General features: G+C 48.9%; 1 protein-coding gene across 1 annotated transcript; it reads left to right on the forward strand.

Annotated features, from left to right (window-relative positions):
- The first annotated feature begins 152 nt into the window (after positions 1-152).
- ACCS (1-aminocyclopropane-1-carboxylate synthase homolog (inactive)) lies at positions 153-20,107 on the forward strand. The gene is made up of 15 exons (XM_081239747.1): positions 153-512; positions 1,846-2,136; positions 3,769-3,828; positions 6,014-6,084; positions 7,305-7,374; positions 7,798-7,864; positions 9,844-9,941; positions 10,472-10,549; positions 11,296-11,396; positions 12,045-12,134; positions 13,841-13,886; positions 14,002-14,143; positions 15,758-15,900; positions 16,007-16,160; positions 16,302-20,107. The coding sequence occupies exons 2-15, from the start codon at positions 1,846-1,848 to the stop codon at positions 16,367-16,369; spliced, it is 1,479 nt and encodes a 492-aa protein (XP_081095873.1). The 5' UTR covers positions 153-512; the 3' UTR covers positions 16,370-20,107.
- Positions 20,108-21,997: the final 1,890 nt, after the last annotated feature.

Genomic DNA, 21,997 nt, shown 5'->3' on the forward strand with positions numbered 1-21,997 from the left:
CAGGATGCCCCTAACCGGAAAGCCTTTTCCATGGGCCGCAACCAGGCATACATTTGTCCAGTAACCTCGGTGACTCTGCCTTTAAATGGGGACACTAAGGCCGGGAGGCAGAGGCAGGCGCCCCCGTGTGCCAGGGGCGGGGAGACCGGAGCGGGAAGGCGGCCAGGGCGCTGAGGCCGCAGAGAGCGGAGGTGGCAGCGGGCGGCCCGTTCCTTCCTGGCGGAGCTCTGGCCCTGGGCCCCCTCCCCTTCCGCGGCTATCCCTCCCCGAGCCACGGTGCTGCAGCGTGTGCGCTCTCTGCGCGCAGGCCACACCCGGGCGTCCTGCGGCCTCGGGCGCGAGTTGACGAACTGCGCCCGGAACCTTCCGGGAAGCCCGACCCGGCGCGGACGGTCCCGAGTGCGAGTGCCTGGGCCCGGGTGCCCTGCGCACAGCGGCGGAGAGCGAGTCCGGGCGAGGATTAGGACACTGCGCGTCCCTGAGTGCCGGCGCCGGCTCCTCCAGCTCCGCAAGTAGGTGCAATCCACGCTTTGCAGAACAGGGGGCCCGCGGCGTCTCCCTTGCCCGGGCTCGAGGCCTCGCTGCAGAAGTCCCGGCCCTTCCGTCTCGAAGCCCTCGGCCAGACTTAAACTTCCTCCTCCCGGAGACCGGGAGCCGGCGCCCGCGAGGTGCTCGCCGTTCTGCAGGGGTCTTGCGCTCTGCCTTCCGCCCTGCCCGCCCTCTCGTGGATCTCCGAGGCCCGGCCGCGCGGGTTTCGGGCTCTGGACTCGCCGCCGCCCCGCTGGACGCCCCGAGCCCACCCTTCGCTCCCGCACGGCGCGCGCAGAGCCGGGACCCGGCCGGCCCCCACCTCCACCCCGCCTCAGCCCCTCTGCCCTGCCGAGGGCCCAGGCATAGAATTGGGGGGGGCCGAGGTGAGGCTGGGGAGAGCCCAGTCAGTTGGGGGAGACCCCAGAAAAGACTTCGTGGAGCAAAATTTAACCGAGGAGCCCCCTGGGTTTCAGGGCCGCTGGTTGGTCCCCCATGATTTGGTGTTTGGGGCTTGTGCATCAGGACTGGGGAAAGCGGCGAGGAGTTATAATAACGTATTTTACTGAAGTTTGGCCATGAGCCAGGATTTGTTCTCAGCCATTTACACTAACTCATATATTTATGCCCTCATTGCTACCCTATGAGGTAGTTACGGCTACACCCACCGTGCCCGCGAGGACACTGGCTGAGAGACTGGAGGAGTTCACATCTGAGCGCAGGATGAGACCAGCCCCTCCCAGAGGCCATGCCTCCCCCACTTCGGGAGCGAGGGTGGGGCCTTGGGCTCCGCTCAGGGTCCGTGCACTTGCACTTGTGGGAACCCCACTTCCTTCTTCTCAGGACCCACCCATCATCGCCTCCAAACAACCAGATAATCTCATTTTATCCTTTACTCCAGCAGTCACCACAAGACCCCTGGACTCCAGGCTCTTTCTACTTTAAGTCAGAAAATTTTAACTTGGCTTTTTGAAATTGACGTCGGCAAGAATGGAAAAAGAAGCTGGTGACTCTTTGGGCAGCAGAATGAAAAACTTCCACAAAAGTAAAACAAGCTCAAGCAGCCCTTTATTAAAGTTGTAGAAAAGTAGCAAGTACAGCCCCTGTCTGTAGATCCTTAGCAGAGTTGATGCCTTGAAGCGATTGTGCACAGGGTTACAACTAGTAAGGGACACAGGAAGTGATGAGTATATAAACTTGAAGGAAGGGGCAGATAGAGAAGGGGGAGGGCCCTGTGACTCCCAGTTCATTTTTCTTGCTTGGTGCTATGAAAGCCCTTGATCAGATCAGGCACTGAGTGCTTTTGTCTTTCTGCAGATGTTCACACTCCCTCAGAAGGACTCCGGGACACCTACCACCTCTCCGGGTTCAGTCTCCACACAGGTCCTGCACAGTAACCATGGGGATGGTCTGGAAAGAGAATGCTCCAGAAAACCAGGCCAGAAGCCACTGAAGCTCTATGGAGTGGGTGATCCCACCGCCATGTTCTCCTCCGACAGCCCCTACCTGTCCTCTAGAGGAAGCGTCATTAAATGGTTCTGGGATTCAGCAGAGGAGGGCTACAGGACCTACCACATGGATGAGTATGATGAGGATAAGAACCCCAGTGTGAGTGAAGGCCCCCTTCCCACTGGGATGCAAGAGAGCACGGGGGGTGGGAGGGGGCAGGTACGCCACCTTGACCAACAGGGCAGCACACAGCTTGCTATTGTCATGTTGGAGTTATGCCCCTCTGACTCCCAACGGGGTGTCTGATGTTGCTCAGAGAGGCCCCTGTATATTACCTGGATCAGAAAATGGCCCATTTATAATTAAGGGAACCTTGATTTGTGAGGGAGGGATTCAAGAACCATGGAGTGCTGTTACATGGATTCTGATCCACAGCCCATCGACTATCCAACTTTAGATCTGGGACAGAACTAGGGTTCAGGTTGCAACTGTTTCACTTTCGGGTTGTGTATTCTTGAGCTAATTACTTTGAACCTCAGTTCATCTCTATAATGGGATAGTAATACCTCCTCTATAGAACTGTCACAATTAAATGAGATCAGGTAAGTTACTAGCACAGTGCTTCCACATAGAGCATTCAATTAATGGTAGTTGCTATTATTATTAATGTTACCTGCCCCAATTATTATAACTTATTACAAGTAATACCTTCAGAGGGTAGAGAGCTGTCATGAATAACCCTTCAATAATCTTTATTTGTTGAGCATGTACCAGGTGCTGGCACTGTTCTATATACCAGGGTTACAGCCGTGAACAAAAATAAATTTCCTGCCCTCATGGAGTTTATAGTCTAGTATGGGAGACAGACATAAATATATATAATGTGTTGGGATAAGTCTTGTAGGGAAAAATAAAGCAGGGTAATAGGATAGAGACTGGTGGGGTGGGCTGGGGATATTACTATTTTATGTGAGGTGGTCATAGAAGTTCACTTTAATATGGTGACATTGAAGCAGAGACCTGAAAAAAAGTGAGGGATTGTATTAGTTATCTCTTGCTGTGTAACAAAGGACTTCAGGTCTTAGCAGCTTAAAACAAACAGTTCACAGTTTCTGGAATTCAGGAATCCGGGTGGTGCTTCAGGCTAAAGATCTCCTGGGAAGTTGCAGTGAAGCTGGGGCTGTGGTCTCATTTGAAAGCTTGGTGGGGTGGGGGGATGATCCACTTCCAAGCTCACTCACATGGTTATTGGCAGGCCTTGGTTCCTCACCACGTGGTCTTCTCCATGGGGCTGACAGGGCTTCTTCTTGCGGTACATTGACCCTTGTTCCTGTTCCTGCCAGAGCACCAGTTTACTGTGTACATTCTTTCATCCTGTAAACTGAGGCTCTTGAGAGATACAGCGGTGTCTTGGGCATGTATCCAGCCTTCAGGGACTTCCCATCTAGTGGGGGAGATAAAGCCTGTACATCAGTCCCTGTGACCTGGGACTGACTAGTGCCGTAAAGGGGGACAGATAAAGTGCTTTGGGATCCAGAAGAAGAAAAGATCCCTTGCAAGTGGGATTTTGAGGAAGGCTTCCTGGAGGAGATGGCATTTGCACAGAGCTTTAGAAATGGGAAGATAGGATCAGGGAGCCATGTGGAGGGCATGGCTTGAGCAAAGGCCAGGAGGGGTTGTGGGAAGGGCGGGATTGCAGAGAGCTTCGCTTTGCTGCCTTGGTGCGCCCCCCGGGGCCTTCTGATGGCACCCTCTGCTGTGCTCACATGGCTCTGTACCTCTCACCTCCAGGGCATCATTAACTTGGGCACCAGTGAGAACAAACTCTGCTTTGACCTGCTGTCCAGGCGGGTAAGTCCCGGTGCACCTCTGGGTGGCATCCCCAGCTCCAAGGGGCCGTCTTCTCTGGGATTCCTTGGAATACTTCCCCTGGAGAGCCTGCTACTTGCTTCAGCGGCCTCGGGGACCACTTTCTCTGCCATCTTGGGAGAGTCACTTCCCCACTGTGATCCTTCTTCTTCACTTCTTCTGGCTCTTTCCCTCCTCAGTTCCTCCTGCTGGCTGGGTCCCTGCTCTCAGGGGGAGATACTCGGTGATGTGTGGGCAGTATTTAACAACTGGCCCTGGGAGAAAGGGCCCCCTGAAAATTGGTAGCTTTTCTGATTCCCATAGTGTAAGTGCCCCCACTGTGGCCGATATCAAGCTATTGCTGTGACATCACTGCATGCAGAGCTGGGAAGAGAGGTGCAGGGGCACCATCACGTGGTAGTCCCACCATGCAGACACCTGGACAGAAAGAACCTCCAGAGCACAGATGAGAGCAAAGTGGGGTAACTTAGACAGGAGCAATGTTGTTTGAGTACTTTTTACCTTTGTTTTTACTTACATAATTTATATGTATGGTTTATATAATTTAATTTTTGAAAATGGTACAGTTTGCAAAATTCCTGGAATCAGATTTCTTTCTTTTATTTATTTTTTTAAATTGAAGTGTAATTGCTGTACAGTATTATACAAGTTACAGGTATACAGTAGAGTGATTCACAATTTTTAAAGGTTATATTCCATTTATAGTTATTATAAAATATTGACTATATTCCCCATGTTGTACAGTATATCCTTGTAGCTTATTTTATACCCAATAGTTTGGACCTCTTAATTCCCTACCCTTATATTGCCCCTCCCCCCTCCCTCTGCCTGCCAACTCACAGATAGAGAAAATAATCAGATTTCTTGAGCTGGTGTGAGCCATCTCTAGTAAACTGCTGGAACTATCTGATAAATGTGTCTCTCGAGGCCTAGGAGTTAGAGTTTGGAACTGTGGAGAGAAAGATACTTAACCCAAAGGAAAATATTTCCAAAGGGAAACATCTAAGCTGCAAGGGGAGAGGGGTGTAGGGAGTGGGCTTGAAAAGCCTGTTCTACCCAAAGCCAGCTCCCCACTCTAAGGCAGCTCAGCGCCATCCAGTAGAAATAAACTGTGAGCCACATATATAATTAAAATTTTTTATTAAATAAGTACAAAGAAACTGGTAAAATTCATTTTCATCCTGTATTTTATTTAGCCCATTGTATCTAAAATATGGCTATTTCAACATGTAATCAATATAAAAAATTATTAATGAGATAGTTTACATACTTCTTTCATATAAGTCTTCAGAATCCAGTGTCTCAATTCAGGAGAGCCACACATAAGAGCCACATGTGGCCAGAGGCCTCTGTATCGGACAGTGCAGTGCTAAAGGACGAAGGAGAAATGGAAGAGGCTGGGGTTATAGACACGTGGCTCATTCCCTTTCTTCCTTTTGGTCCCACTGCCCAAGGCTTCTGCCTTTCCTTGACTTTGTGGGTGTGATGCCCTGGGAGTCACTAACCCAGCACCCAGGCAGGGTGGGGATGGTCTGGAAATGGCCACATTTTCCGAAGTGTGAGGTTGAGCTGAGCCTGCAGGAAGACAGTGGCCTGAGTCCCTCCATGACTTAGAGCCAAGACCGACGTAGGGCACCCAGTTCTGGGACCTCTTCTGTCACCCTGTTGGAGGAGCTGAGGGTGTGCGGTCTCCTATCGCTGCCTCTGCAAATCCACCCCTCTGGTTTTGTTGGGAGGCGGTGTTATATAAAGGGCACTGGACTAGGAGTCAAAAATTCTGGTTTGTCTTATCTTCACCACTTGCCGGTGCTGTGATGTTGGCTGAGCCACCTGACTTTTTTTTTTTTTTGGTCGTGCCGTACAGCTCGCGGGATCATAGTTCTCTGACCAGGGATTGAACCTGGGCCCCCTGCAGTGGAAGCGCACAGTCTTAACCACTGGACCACCAGGGAAGTCCCACACCTGACATTTTAAAGCCTCAGTTTCCTCATCTGCAAAGTGGGCATGAGAATGCTGTCCCTGGGCTGCCCCTGTCTCAGTTCCTCTGATAAGCAGACCAAGCCCTTGGCTTTAGAAGCCCTGGTGCTGCGTGGATGCAGGTGGCAGGGCTGGCCCTCACCATGAGTGCATGCGGCCCTCAGCCCTGCTCTCCCATGTCTGTCCCCAGCTGAGTCAGAGCGACATGCTGCGGGTGGAGCCGTCCCTGCTGCAGTACCCTGACTGGAGGGGACATCTGTTGTAAGTAGCACCTGTAGGCCAGTGGTTCTCAACCCCAGGGTGGTTTCCTTCCCCAAGAGACATGTGGCAATGTCTGGAGACATTTTTGGTTGTCGTAACTGGGAGCGGGTTGCTCCTGGCTTTTCTTGGGTAGAGGCAAGGGAAGCCTCTAAACCTCCTACAGTGCCCAGTATGGGCCCCTCCACAGGAAAGAATGATCTGGCCCGAAACATCAATAGTGGTGGGTTGAGAAAGCCTGCCCTAGGCTGAGGGCCTAGTCCTGGAGAGCTAGCAGTCATGGGGTCTCCTGGAGCACCTGCAGGGAACTGGTGCCTCCTGCCCATCCCACCCCCGCTCAGCGGATCCCTGGCTTGGTTTCTCTTGAGTCTGAGGAGTGGAGAGGGCCTTCAGACCAGGAGCCTTGTCTCCAATTTCTCAGTAGCTTTAGAGGAGCCAGAATCAGCTTAGGAGGAGATGGTTGGGGCCTTCTGCTGGCAAGATGGGAGATAGTAAGTAAAACTAATCAGAGTTTATATTTATTGAGCACTTGCTAGGGCCCAGATGCCATCCTAAGGTTTTAGTGCTGGAGCTGGACTTGATTCCAAGCCAAGCATGTGCTCTTATAATAATTAGGATGGTGGCCTTAGAGTCCGACCACTGGGCTTGAGTGTGGACTCTGCCACTTACCAGCACGTAACCTAATTCCTTCAAGCCTCAGTTTTTTTGTCTGTAAAATGGGAATAATAATAATAGTAGTTGTGTCATAGGGGTTTTATGAAGAGTAAATGAGGAATATTCTCTAAATAACACCTGCATAAGGTAAATGCTTGTAAATATTAGCAATAACTATGATAATAGTTCTTGTTATAATAATAATTATATTATCCTACATTATATTATATATTATATTTTTTATTATATTAATGTGCTATTATTACTATTACTATTAGCTAGATCTATATAGAGAGTGTTACTTTTTGACATTCCTGCAGTCTGCTGATTAGGTGGGGTCAGGTGTCCTAGAACTACTGGAATGGAAGTTTCGACGCATGCGGGTAGTGTTGGGACCGAGGAGGGAGGTGGGTAACAAGGAGTGGAGACAAATACTGATCGTATTCCCATCGTGGGAAGCAGAGAAGGATAATGGCAGCTGCCTGAAGATTCACCAGAGGAGCTTTGGGATGGACTTGGGGTCGGAGCCCCTCTGACAAGCACTGCCCATCTGTCTGTCTGATCTCCAGCCTCCGGGAGGAAGTGGCCAGGTTCCTGTCTTTCTACTGCAGGAGCCCCGCACCCCTTAAACCAGAGAATGTGAGTAGCCCCCTCCCCTGCTCCTTCCTGCTCTTCTGTGCCCTCCCTAACCTTTGGCTGGCCAGGGGTAAGGTAGGGTCACTTAGTTTTGATTTGGAATTAAGAAGGCCCCCTCCTTTCTTTCCCCTCATCCTAGATATTTACAGTTTGGGTATAATTTCTGCCCCGCTTTGTTCTGTGGCCCCTCTTTGCCTCCACACCTTTGGGCGGGACTCTCTGAGTGACCAGCTCCCTCTTCCTTGCTCAGTTGATCTAGAACAGGGTCCCCACGAATAAGCCACACAAATGGACTTGGCTGTTAGTCAGGAGGGCCCTGCGGGTATGACCTGGCCCTCCCCCTGCGCCCTCCTGGGTTAGAGGCTGCAGGCCCTTGCACCCTCCTGGGACAGATTCATCTTTGTCCCATGGATGTGTCACCTTCAGGTGGTGGTTCTGAATGGCTGTGCCTCTCTCTTCTCCGCTCTGGCCACGGTACTGTGTGAGGTGGGGGGTAAGTAGACTGCAGCCCATTCAGTACCGGGGGCTGCCCTGTGCCTGCAGTGTCCCTGGCTGTCTGTCCTCGAGGCCTGCATCAGGGTGCTTTTGCCATAATGGACTGTTAGACCACAGGGGGCTTAACTAAGTGGCCTGACAAGACACCAGGGGTTGGCAGTTCCAGGGGAAGTCAAGGTGATGCCAGGGTTCTGGGCCATTTCTCTGTGACGACCTCACGTGACAGCATGTCCTAAAGCAGGAAGAGAAGGAAGCTGTGCTGTGCCCGTCTCTTTTTTACTGGGAGGGAGGAAATGGGGCTACTCTTTCCCAGAAGAGTCCCCGCAGGGCTCCCCTTGCATCGTTCTGGCCAGGACGGACTCACAAACCCATTTCCAAAGCAGTCCCTGGCGAAGGGGAAGAGAACCCTGGTTGGCTTAAACCAAACTTGCTTCATCCCCCAGGGCTGAGGGAAGGTGCACCTTCCTTGGACTTATTGCTGGTCATAGCTGAAAAATCTGGTGCTCTCTTAGCAAGGAAGAAAATTGGAATGGCTGTTGAGTATCTAGCTAGCAGTGCTTGCTGCAAGAGCCATGGTCAAATCAAGGACCTGTTGACCATAGTCATGGTCAGGGGCTGTTGGTTGCCAGGAGCAGAGACCCACTCATATTAGCTTAATTAATAATCATAATTTAATAACATTTATTGACCACATACTACATTTCAGGCACTGGCCTAAGGCTAGGCATAGCCTGTCATTTAATCCTCACTCTAACCCCGATGAGGTAGGTTCTGTGCTTATTCCCATTTAACAGATGAGGAGATTAAGGCCCAGGGGGTTAAGTTACTTGTTAAAATAACACAGAGAGACGTAATAACCAAGTTTTGAACCCTGAAAGGAAGATTCATCACAAAGATGTAATAGGCAATTTCCTACCCGTTCTAGAACCATCAAGAGTAGAATCAGCGTCACACTCTCTGTCTCTCACTGGGGTGTGCAGTCCCCCTCACCCACTTCTTATGCAGGCCTCTCTCTGGACCTTCCTCAACTCTGTTTGGCCCAGGTTGTTGGCTCAGCTCTGACTCCACATGACCTTCGCATTCAAGTGCATGTTCTCATCTCACAAGGATCTGTGCTTCTTGGAGCAAAGTCCTGAGACCGAGGGAACGTGATGGGTGTCTGGCCAGCCAGTTCATTGGCTCCTGGGGTCAGTTGTCTACCTCTGGCCCAATGCCTGTGGCCGGGGGTGGGAACATGTGGGGCAAAGTCTGCCCCTTCCAGAGATGTGAGGCGGGGGTGGGGTTGTGCTGAAGGGAAAGCTGGGAAGGGGGCAGCTTGACTGATGCACCCTCTTCAGAGCTGGAGGAGCACCTTTACCTCTGCCTTAGAGCGGACCTTGGGCATCATCTCATCAACCCCTGTGTCCACATCGGGACTCTTCTGCATGACACCCCCTCCCCACCGAGCGGTGTCAGCCTTTGGCTTCAGTGCCCCCAGCGGGGGAGCATTCACTCCTCCAGATGCAGCACATTCTGTCTCTGGGCAGTTCTATGTATTGTCAAGTTTTCCCATTTGTCACACCCAGATCATCACCCTGCAGCTTCGACTCCTGTTCCAAGTCTGTACTTGCAGTAACCCAGCATGTCGTGTGCTTCCGAGGGATCTAAGCTTCAGTTTCCTCATCAGTAAAGTGAGGATAATAATAGGACTTACTCCACAGAGTGATTGTGAGGATCAAACGAGATTAAAAAATAAATATTTAGCACAGATCCCCATACATATTAAGTGCCCGATAAATGGTAGCTACTAATTATTAGAAAAGGGACTGATCTCGGTGGATCCCAGCTTTAGAAAGAGTTTGGGGAATTGAGAGAGGGAGCGTGTTCCCCAGATGTTCCCCAAGCACACTGAAGGCTTGGAGAGGCGTGGGGTCAGTGGACGGGGGTCTGGGTGTTCCGGCCAGAGGGTGACGGGCCCTGGCCCACTCCTGCCCCCAGAGGCTTTCCTGATCCCTGCCCCTTACTACGGAGCCATCACGCAGCATGTGTATCTCTATGGCAACGTCCGACTGGTCTGTGTCTATCTGGACAGTGAGGTAAGAGTTCCTGGGACCCAAGGTTGGACCTGGGCCTTCCTGTAGGCCGAGATGTTCCTCTGTCTGAATTTGAGGGTAGACATGAGAGGAAGTCCATGCCGAGGCCTCTGGGGTTATGGCTGAAAGGAGAGTGGAGCCTTCTGTTGGCCATGGCTGCCCTTGCCTAGGTGCCCTGGGGACACCCGATCTTCCACCTATGAGATCCCTGGGGTCGATGCAAAAGCCAAGGGCAGCCCAGGGAGACCACACCAGAATGGTGGGGTGAGAACGGGGCAGAGCAGACCTCAACGTGGAAGCCCGCGGACCCCAATCAGTGGACCTCAGGGGGCTCTTTCCCAAACCGAAGAGCCGTGAGGGTGTCCCTGATGTGATGGGGTGGGTGGCATTGAGAGGGGAGTGAACCCCTGTGTTTTTCTGAGATTGTTCTAAGAGGAGGCTGGAGGTGACAGGGATAGGAGGGGCCCCAGAGTCCAGGTCTGGGGGGGAGGGTCACTGAATTTGGCTGGTGGCTTTTGTGGATCTTCTTCCAGGTCACTGGGCTGGAGACACGCCCCTTCCAGCTCACAGTGGAGAAGCTCGAGATGGCGCTGGAAGGAGCTATTTCTGAGGTCTGGGGATCAAATTAAACCCAAGGCTGGAAGTGGGTGTGCCTGAGCAGGGCATGGACCCCCTTCCTGTGGCTGATCTCCTGGGAGTAGTGGTGGCACTCTGTGATGGGGACGGGGGGTAGGGTGGTAGCATGGAACCGTTCTGGGGGTCAAGCGGGAGCCTGCCCATGGAGGGCTTCCTGCTAGAGAAAGACTCTGAGACTCTCAGTGTACAAAGAATCAACTAGAGGGCTCGATTAAAATACTACCCCCCACTTCTCCCGATTCTGGCTCAGCAGGTCAAGCATGGAGCTTAGAAGTCTGTGGTTCAGCAGTCTCTCTGGTGATTTGGGGAGGTGGTCCCCCTCACTCTGAGGGGATCTGAGGCCTCCCGAAGAAAGGCATAGACCAGCAGCCCTCCAGTGGTTCCTGTCCAGTCCACTTTTCAGAAATCTATCAATCTGTTTTTTTTTTTAACCTTGGTCATAAAATCCATATATGCCCACTGTGGGAATTTTAAAAGCACAAACCGCCACCCATAATTCTACCAACGAAGGCAACTTCTACTGGCGTTTGGGCATATTTCTCTCTGAGCTTTGTTCTCTGCATCTGTTCTCTTTTATAGCTGATGCGATGCTGCAGATATAATTCTTTGCCCTTATTCGTTTCGTGTTGGGTGGTGAACACATTTCCCTGGGATTCTGCCCAGTGGGACCGTGGGGCCTTGGGGAGGAGCTGAGGGTCTCCTGTCCCACTGATGGTTTCAGGGTGTGAAGGTCAAAGGCCTCATCCTCATCAACCCCCAGAACCCTCTGGGTGATGTCTATTCCCCAGGAGAGCTGCAGGAGTACCTGAAGTTTGCCAAGAGGTGAGGCACCCCACGCTCACCCCGTAAAGCGTGTGACGGATCAGGGTTCTGATGTGAGCTTTGGTGGAGGTCCTGCTACCCTCTTTACCCCACTGTGGGTTTCTACCTGCTTTGACCCTCCCTGGCAGTGGAGTCAGGGGGTAGGGGTTGGTGGGATGCTAGTTCTCTCTCTCTTTTTATAACAGCAGCTGCCATTTATTGCCCGCTCTAGGGGCCAGGCCCCCTGCTAAGCACCCTACATGCTCTAGCTCATGTAATCCTCCCAATGACCCTATTAGGTACAGATACTGTCATTATCCCATTTACTGAGGCTTAGAGTGAGGGGTGGAGCCAGCCGTGAATCTGGGTCTGTCTGTGCTTAACTGTCCTGCACTTAACTGTGGCCCTCAGTGGAGGTGCCCAAGGGCTCCGCCTCCCCCGTCCCCCCACATTGCTTCAGAATCCCCACTGTCATCTGCTTTGTGTGTGCATGGCTTCTTGTTTGTTTGAAAGAAATAGACAAAAGAAGGGTGTTCCTGGAAAAAACAAGTTGGGTAACCCTGGGCTAGACCGTGGTCCTTCTGGATTTCTGATTCACTGCCATCCCACCCTGGGGGATGCATTTGGCCTCCCAACCAAGCTCTCTCCTCCCCCCGACCTGCCCTCCAGGCATGAGCTGCACGTGATGGTGGATGAGGTCTACATGCTGTCCGTGTTTGAGGAGTCGGTTGGGTACCACAGTGTCCTGAGCCTGGAAAGGTGAGCTGACTCTGCCAGTCCCGCGCCCCTCCTCCCACCCAGGACAGTTTCCTCTTCCTTCCAGCTAATCCTACTGTCCTCAGGTCCCCTAACGAGAAGAAGGGAGGCTGGGCCAATCAGTGGTTTCAAATTGTTCTGTGGTGGTTCTGAAAGCTCCAAGGAGTGGTCTTAGGATTCCTTGACGGAAGGCTGGGAGGGTGGGAAATGGGCCTCCTCTGCTGTTTCCTTCATCCCCAGAGTGGCTCCATTTTCATTCATTCACTCATTCATTCAGCAAATACTTCTGGGGCCCCCTGCATGTGCCAAACCCTTCCAGCTATGAGAGCTTTTTCATTAGATTTCGTTTGAGTCAAGAATGTGTGGCCAGACCACCTTCGGAAACAGTTGGATCGGATCATCTGTAAAGTCTACACATCTGGCATTTAGGGATTCTGACAGTTCCTGATATTCGTTCAGATCTTTCAGCCCTGCTGAGTCCTTTTGTTACCGGAAGGGGGACCCCTTCCAGGGCCTGAGAGTGGGCTCTTGTCCAACACTCCAAAATGAATTGTCTGAGGAGACACACATACTGACAAAGCAAGAGACTTTATTGGGAAGGGGCACCTGGGTGGAGAGCAGGAGGGCAAGGGAACCCTGGAGAACTGCTCTGCCATGTGGCTCGCAGTCTCAGGTTTTAAGGGGATGGGGTTAGCTTTCCAGGTTGTCTCTGGTCCATCATCTTGCTTGTGTCCATACTTGGTCCAATTCAAGGCCCTTCCTGGCGGTGCGCGCATCTCTCAGTCAAGATGGTTTCCCGTGCGAGGGTTTCTGGGAGGTTAGTAGAACATATCCTCCCTCCTTTTGGCCCCTCCTAAAGTCTTCCGGCTGGCGGTAGCTTGTCAGCTCCATATTCCTTCGCAGGACCTCTTGTTGTGAGATAACTCATGCAAGTGTTGATTATCCTGCCTGGCCAGGGTGGGTGGTTCCCGAACACTTTCCTTTGCTCTGCTCAACCAGTCCTCACACAGCTCTGCCAGGTAGATGGCACGTAGGTTGTTCCTCCCCTTTGCTTATGGATTAGGAGAGTGAGACTCAGAGAAATAGGGATTTGTCACTTCCTGTGGGCCAGACACTATGCTGTGCTGGAGATGCATCAGTGAACAAGAAAGATATAGACCCTTCTTATGTGGAACTTGTCTTTCTAGCTGGAAAAAAAAAATCAAAAAAAAAAAAAACCCCAAAACTTTTAGCAACTAGATACACAGCTAATCATTTGATTATTGAAAAGCAGACGTCTGGAGAGCCAACAGAGGATCTGCTTGGGGTACCCAATTGGCCTGGTCTACTGGGAGGGGGTCAGAGAAGGTCTGCTTGAGGAAGTGATGCTTGAACTATGCTCTACATCAGGGGCTGGCAAATATTTTTGGATCAGATGGCAAATATGTTAAGCTTTACAGGTCATATGGTCACTCACTAGCTCTGCCATTGTAGCATAAAATAAGCCATGGGCACTACGCAGGTGGGAGAGCGTGGCTGTGCCCGCATAGAGGTTCGTTTACAAGAACAGGCAGCGGGCTGTAGTTGGCTAACCCCTGCTCTAAAGGATATATAGGAATTGGTGATTCAAGAGATGAAACCAGATTCATCCGTCTCCTCATTTCTTCAACCAAACATGTGAACTCCCATGGGTCTGCATTGCCTCTGTTCCCACCCTGTGCTCTCCGCAGGCTGCCTGACCCCCAGAGGACCCACGTGATGTGGGCGACCAGCAAGGTGGGTTCCTGGCTGGCCTTGGGGGTGTCAGGGGGAGGTGAGAGGGCAGAGAGGTGGGTGGAACCGGCTTCCTCTGGGAGGGCTGGCCACCTCCCACAGTGCCTTTCTCCTTCAGGACTTCGGGATGTCTGGGCTCCGCTTTGGCACGCTATACACAGAAAACCAGGACGTGGCCGCTGCGGTGTCCTCCCTCTGCCGCTATCACGGCCTCAGTGGCTTGGTCCAGTATCAGATGGCACAGCTGCTCCGGGACCGTGGTGACTGCCTGGGCCTGGCCACCTGAGGATGGGGGAGGGTTGTAGTCAGACTGGGACTGGCCAGGGGTCATGGGTGCTTCTCCCATGAGATGAATTTAGGGTGGTGTTTGAGAGTGCCAGCTCTGAGCCCCAACTACGTTCATATCCTACTCGGTCACGTCCCGGCTAGGTGGTCTATTCCTTCACCTCCCTGAGCCTCAGTTTCCTCTTCTGCAAAACAGGGATCATAATGGTACCTGTCTTGTAGGGTTGGTGTAATTTGTCATTCAATTAGAATAGCACCTGACATACAATAGGCACTTCATCAATATGAACTCATTATTATTAGCTGTGAGCACTTGAAAAAGAGCAGAAGCTACTAAGGGAAGAATGTTATAATGGAAGCGTCTCTTTCTGTGCAGGTCTGTGCTGTTCCTGGGTTCCGATAGTGAGTTTAGATAACAAATGTTACCTGTAATTGCCGCCGTTCATTGAGCCCTGCAAGATGCTCTCAATCTCATCTGTCCCTCCCCAGAATCCTAGGAAGCAGGTGTTCCTGCATTTTCCCCATTATTTTATAGATGAGGAAAATCAGGACCGGGTACTACACGCCTGCTATAATAGCTAAATTTTAAAAGATCGTGATAGTATCCTGTGTTCCTGAGGACGTAGAGCAGCTGGAACTCTCACACTGCCAGTGGGAATGTTAAGATGGAACAGCCACCTTGGAAAACAACTGAGCAGTTGCTTATAAAATTCAACACACACTTACCAAATGGCCGAGAAATCCTACTCCTAGATATTTGCCCTTATGGTCACACAGAAACCTCTCCATGAATGTTTATAGCTGCTTTATTCATAATCACCCCAAACTACAAACAACCCAAATGTCCTTCCACAAATGAATGGAGAAACAGACTGTGGTTCACCCACACACTGGAATACTACACTGCCATAAAATCCATGAGGACCCAGACCCATCTCAAAGGCATTGTGCTGAGTGAAAGAAACCAGTCTCAAAGATTACATTACTGTATGATTCTACTTATGTGACATTCTGGAAAAGGCAAAACTACAGTGATGGAGAACAGACCAGCGATTGCAGGGAAGGGGGTGTTGTGACTTCAAACAGATAGCACAAGGGAGTTCTTCGGGGTGAGGGAACCATTCAGTATCCTGCCTGTCATGGGGGTTACACAAATCTATGCATGTATTAAAATTCATCGAACTGGACAGTAAAAACAAAGGTCAGTTAAAACAATGGGGATCAACGAGGTGAAGTTGCCCAAGGCCTCACGCCTAGTCAGTGGCCACACTGATCTGAGCTTCCACCTGGGTGACTCAGAAGTGTCACTATGTAAGTGGGGACACCTTTGGTGAGGGTCTGAGTCCCGAGGGACTTTGTGTCTGGGCTCCTGAGAATGGCATGCAGGCCCTGGAGCCCTCAGGGCCAAGTATCTGGATTTAAGGTGCTTTTCACTGAATATTCCCATTGCCCCCAATCAACCAGCTACAGGAGGGGCTCACCCAGTTTTGGCAGCTCATGGCCTTTTTCTTATCAGCATTTAGACTCTCAGGACAGAGAGGAGGGTTGATGGCGAGGTTTATCTTCTGGCTTCTCTTTCACCCAAACAGACTGGATCAACCAAGTGTACCTGCCGGAAAACCATGCCCGGCTCAAGGCTGCTCACGTCTATGTCTCGGAAGAGCTCCGGGCCCTGGGGATCCCCTTCGTGAGCCGTGGGGCCGGCTTCTTCATCTGGGTCGACTTGAGGAAGGTAATGCAGGTGGAAATGCAGGTGGTGGGGGCAGTGTTAAAGCTCCCTCCAGCAGGCAAGGGCAGGGGGTCTCATTCTGCATCCTGAGCGCCTTTCACCCTCCCAGTACCTGCCCGCGGCCACCTTTGAGGAGGAGATGCTGCTCTGGCGCCGCTTTTTGGATAACAAGGTGCTGCTGTCTTGTGGCCAAGCCTTCGAGTGCAAAGAGCCTGGCTGGTTCCGCTTGGTTTTCTCTGACAAGACCCACCGGCTTCGCCTGGGTAAGCGGTCCACCTCCTAACTGCATCCTTCATTCTGCCCTCCCTCTTCTGGCCTCACCTGTGGCCCCAGCAGCCAGAGCTTGCTCGTGTCCACCCACCCAGCATCAGTGCTGACCCTCACTTCCCCTTCTCACATCCCAGGGATGCAGAGGGTCCGGCGGGTGCTTGAGGGCAAATCCCAGGCGGCAGAAGACTCCCCTTCCTGCTAGACCTAGGAGCCGAGGGGTCCGCACAGGTGAGCTGGTCGCTGTCTTGTGGCCACGGGGCCTGGCAGCCACTGTGAAGACTGATGGTGGATGAGCCGTTTGCCAGGCAGATACCCTTCTTGGCCTTGCCCTTGAAGAAGAACTGCTCCTTGCTCTCCCGGTGGCAGCGAGACACGCCTTAAGTCGTGGTCCATTCCCCTCCCCGGCTATTAAACAAAACCGGGAAAAACTAGAAGCCTCTGCTGTGAGTCATTTACGGAAGAGAGGAGGAGTCGTGACTGCTTCTCACCACAGCCCTCAGCCCCCCAGGCATGAAAACAAACAACCTGCACCTGCTTTTGTTGGTGCCTTCCTTCTTCTGTCTTTGTTGCTAGGGAAACAAGTCAAAGGAGCAACACACGTAAGAAAGCGTTTGCCCCCAAAAGAAAAAAAGAGTGGTCATTTCTACAAGGAGAAAGGAATTAATTCTGTATGTTCAGATTACCCTCCCTGCACATAGGATGTGTGGGCCTACAGCACACCTGGGACCTGAGACCTGGGACATGGGACCAGCCCCCGCGTGGGACGAGGTGAACCAGCCCCCGGCAGGAGTCAGGAGGGGCGACTCTGTCTCCGGAATGCTCTTCTTCCTGGGAAGGAGCTGCCTTTACTGCTGATCTCAAACCAGAGCGACCTAGCCGTGACTGTGCTGGGAGATGATGGGGCTCTGAACGGAGGCTGCAATGGGGACAAGCTCTGACCCAGGCTGGCCTTTCCACCTTAAGCATGAAAGGGCTGCTCACCCCTTCCCCAGGGGTGCTTTAGTTCAGAGCCCAAAGGAGCTTTCTGAACCAGCCTTAAAACTGTGGGCTGAGGACCCTTCTCAGGTGCCGACGCTCCTGTTTGGAAAAGCTATCTCTTTCCTCGTTCTTCTCTTTAGAGCATGTTGGTGAAATCAGCGTTTACTTTCTATAAACCATGCTCTGTGGGTTAGGATTTGTCTTCCTCTTTCTGCCTTTTATTCATTCCTCCTTCCTCCCTGTCTTTTCTTGAATACCTTGTACACCGTGGACACTGTGCGGGTAATTTACTTGCAACATTTCTAACTCCAACCACCGTGGGAAGCTGGCATTATTAGCCCTCATTTTAGAGATGAGGAAACTGAGTCTCGAACAGATGCAATGATGTTTCTGAAGTTACATAGCTAAAAAGTATCAGGGCCAGGATTCAAGTTCAGGTTGGTTTGGTTCACAATCTTTCCACTCCGCCAAACCACAGTCCCAAAGGATTCTTTGACTTTTCCAGACCTGAGAACCAGGCTTCATGCTGTCATCATTTCACCTTTCATTATTTTTCAATATCATTGGCTAAGTAGCACTCGTTTCTACTCCCACTTCCAGGATACGTTGATGCCAGGATTTGCTTTACTGGAATGCCTGCCGCTTTTCCGGAGGTCAGAACAGAATGGCCATGTTGAGGGCCCTACACGTCCTCTCTAGAGACCTTTGTTGTGACGCTGCCGCTGTTGTAGAGGGTCCACTGTGAAGGATCCATGTGATGAATTCCATTTAGAATTTTCAGAAGGATGACTCCTAGCTCTCCCTTAGAGGGAATCCAAGCAGGTTTCCTAACAGAGGCCGACTAAACTAGGAATCTGGATCTGAACTGAGCTCATTGGTTTGAGTAGAGCTGGCTTGTGCTCTGCTGAATGGCTGTGTTCCATATGTCTCCCTTTCTGGAGCATGGACTGGACACATCCTACACCCACCTCACATCTTCTCTGCTCACCTTTCTGCTCTGCCAGTTACTACAGTCATCAGATTTTGTGTTCTCTCCTTCTCTTTTCCTCTTTGTGGCTTCATTTTCAGACATGCTCCATTCAGATGGTGGCAAGATGGCTTCCAGGCAGCTCCAGGTTACATGGTCCCTGTAGCAGACACCTACAGGGTATTAGCAGGATAGACACCCTTTCTTCTTCAGCATTCATTTCTCTCCTGCCATAGGAGGCCAGCAGGCCTTACCTCAATCATCTGCCCATCCAGGGGAACCCAGGTTCTATTCATCTGTCCATTCTGCCATCCTTAGTGGGTTGGCTTTTCCCCTTCAAGCTTATTTCCTCATTGTCTCAATATGGCTACAGAAGCTCCAAACATCACCTCCTCACCAACCACATCCAGACACAGAAAAGAGAGTATGTTTTTCTTTTGCCTCCTATTCATTTTATTTCATTCATTTAAAAAATATTTGTTTAAGCCTCAGATTTGTAGGAGTTCTTTATATGTCTGGAAATGAGTATTTATTTTGCCAGATACTCTTCATTTATTAACATTCACTTTATCATTTCCTTTATTCTCCTCCTGAACATGGAAATGACCTTAGAACATTTAACTCTCACTCCTTTATTTTCATCTCCTGCCATATTGTTGACTAGTATTTTAGTTAATGCCTCTTTGTTGTTGTTGTAGTTGTTTTCTTCCTCTGGAAATTGTGCTTTGAAAAGTCATGACAACCCCAGTTTGGTCAAAGACCTGGTCAAATAGAACCTCCAGTTCTGATGTGAACATTTCTAACAACAGTTCTAAGGCTTCAAGACTCAACAGGATATTTAATGTTTGACACCATGTTTTCTCAGACTCCATCACCCTAAGTCAAAATGTAGGGCATTTGTTTTCCCATAAAGAGTCTGAAAAAGAGTTCAAAAGAAACTGAGAGTAGTAGTTGCCTATGGGGTAGGGAAACTGGGAGGATGGGAAACAAGGACAGGAGTGAGAATTTTTACTCTTTCTTTCACTTTTTTGGTTCTCCTGGGTTTGTTTTAATGCTTTTTGTTTTTAAAACCACACGAAAGCTGTATACGGTAAAAAAAGAAATAAATTTAAAAATTCTATTTAGGGAAAGTACCTAGGAGAGTTACAGATACCATATAGGTTTAGTACTGGTCTCAGATGTCTTTTGAGCTTCTGCTAAAACACTGCATTCAATTAATTTTTAAAAACTGAAGTAAAGTTTACCTACAGTGAATTGGGCAGATCTTAACTGTAAGATTCTATGTCCTTGACATATATATACATTTGTGTAACTAATATCCTATCCCCATCATGATGTGGAACAGTTCCATTACTGCAGAAAGTTCCTTCAAGCTCTTATGTAAGTCTCCCAATCTCCTACAGGCAACCACCACTCTGATTTCTAGCTCCATGCATAAAATTTCCCAAAGGAATCATATAGCTGTTCACTTTTGTGTCTGGGTTATTTTGCTCAGCTTCATGTTTTAGGGTTCATTTACATTTACATTTACATGCGTCAGTACTACATTCATTTCTTTTCTCTCTATGTAATAATATCCCCTTTTCACTCCTAATAGTGGTAACTTTTGCTCTCTCTACTTTTCTTTTTGTCATGAACAGTCTTGTATTGGTTTTATCAATTTTACTAGTTTTTCGCAATGAACTATTACTTCTGTTAATTCTTTCTATTGTATTTTTGTTTTCTAATTTGTTAATTTCTTTTTTTTAGGTGTTTATATGAGTACATGGGACCTATAATTTTTGTATAAAGGGAAAATCATTATTTTTTGCTCCTTTCTTCTGCCATTACTTTTCCCCCCTCGCCTGCCAAAGCTATTGTTATTCCCTAATTTAAAGAAAAAGTACAAAATATGTGCACCTTATTGTACATAAATTTTATCTCATAGGAAAAAAGGAACTGCAAAATATTGATCTCTAGTTAATGATATGCATTCAATAAAATATTCAGATGTAACTGCTGATATCTGCAACTTATTTTGAAATGTAGCAAAAAAAATGATGGATCAGCAAATGGATAGACAGACATGTGACAATATTGTAAAATATTAATTGCATAATATAGACAGTAGATATATGGGTATTTGCTGCAAAATTCTTTCCATTTTTTTTTTCTTTTTACCTTTCACGCCCTTCACCCATTTCTTCCACCTCTGGCAACTACTATCCTCTTCTCTGTGTCTATAAGCCAGGTTTTTTGTGTGTTTGTTTTGTTTTTTAGATTCCACATGTAAGAAAGATCATATGGTATTTGTATTTCTCTTATTTCACTTAGCAAAATGCCCTCGAGGTCCACCCATGTTGTCACAAATGGCAGGATTTCCTTCTTTTCAGGGCTGAATAATATTCCATTCATCTGTCTATAGATACTTAGGTTGTTTCCATACCTTGACTAGTGTGAATAATGCTGCAGTGAACATGGGGGTGATGGCTAGTTTTTAACCTCCAAATTTGTTGTTTTTATTTTTATAGTTTTATCCAGCCAGTATTTGTTTTGATTTACCTATGAGTTTATCCATTTCATTACTTCTTTACGTCATCTCAGTACTTTCTTCTGGTTTTAATATTCTTTTTCCTGAAATACATCTCTTAAGAAATTCTGTTAGGGTTTACTGATGGTAAATTCTTTCTATCAGTGTTTGTCTGAAAATGTGTTTCTTTCGTATTCCTGAAGGATGGTTTCACTAGGTATACAACTGAAATTGACTGCTAGCTTCTTTTGGCATTTTTACCAGTATCTTATGACTTCTGGTTTTTGTTTTTGTTGAGAAGCCCACTGTTAGTCTTATTGTCCATCCATTACAGGTGATCATCTCTGTCCAATAATGGAAGATTCTTAGCGACTGTATCCTTGGAAACTGCTTCTACTGCATTTTCTCTGTTCCCTGCTTCTGGATACATCCTGGGTTTTCTTCCTTTATTCTCCCTCTCTTTCAACCTCCCTGTCCTATATTCCATCTCCTTGTTTTTTCTTGAATCTGCATTCTGGGTTATTTATTCAGATCTATATCTCAGTTTATTAATTGTATCTAATCTATGGTTTAACTTATGCATTGAATTTTTAATCTCAATTTTTATATTTAGGACTTTTTCAATCTCTTCCGTCTTTGGGGAAAAAAAAACCCATCTTGTTTCTTTCTAATATTTACAGTTCCATCTTTTAAGTCTTTGAGCACCATAAACTTACTTATTTTATATCTATTTCTCATTATCCAGTTATCTGTAGTTTCTGCAGGTTAAATTTCTGCTGTTTGTAGTTTCTGATGACTGGTTTATTCTTCATGTGCTTTGTAATTCCAGATTGTGAGCTTATGTTTGTCAGAATCCTGGGCAGCTTGCCTTGAGGGCATGGCCCTCCAGAGGGGATTTATGTTTCCTTTGCTTCAAGTTACTCTTTAGGTGGGGAACTTCCTGGACCATGCTGGCAGTATCCATTCAAATCCCACCTTGTTGTGAAGCTTGAAATTAAAGATTCTCAGCACAGACTCTTCTTTTTCCATTCTCTGGACAAGACAGACAAGTTTTTTTTTTGGTTTGTTACTGATGTTGAGCAAATTTTTCCAGTCTTCCATCTCAATAGCCTAGCTTTATGTGGTTTTCTCCACATCTTCCCATCTTGTATGCCCAAACTGTACCTTCAACACTCAATTTTCTCACTTCACCTTCATTTTTGGCTCCTTGTGTGTTTTCTTTACTTCTTTTGTGAGCTCAGTATCCATTTGAGAGAGTGTTCGTTATATTTGCTCTGGTGTTGATAGGTGTTTTCTGGTCCACCAGGCTGCCTACCAGTGTTGTATAAGCTGACCCAACGTGAAATGCCACAAAACAATTCTTTCACGGAGTCTTT

Source organism: Mesoplodon bidens (assembly GCF_964165515.1).
Source record: "Mesoplodon bidens genome assembly, chromosome: 7".
NCBI lineage: Eukaryota > Metazoa > Chordata > Mammalia > Artiodactyla > Ziphiidae > Mesoplodon > Mesoplodon bidens.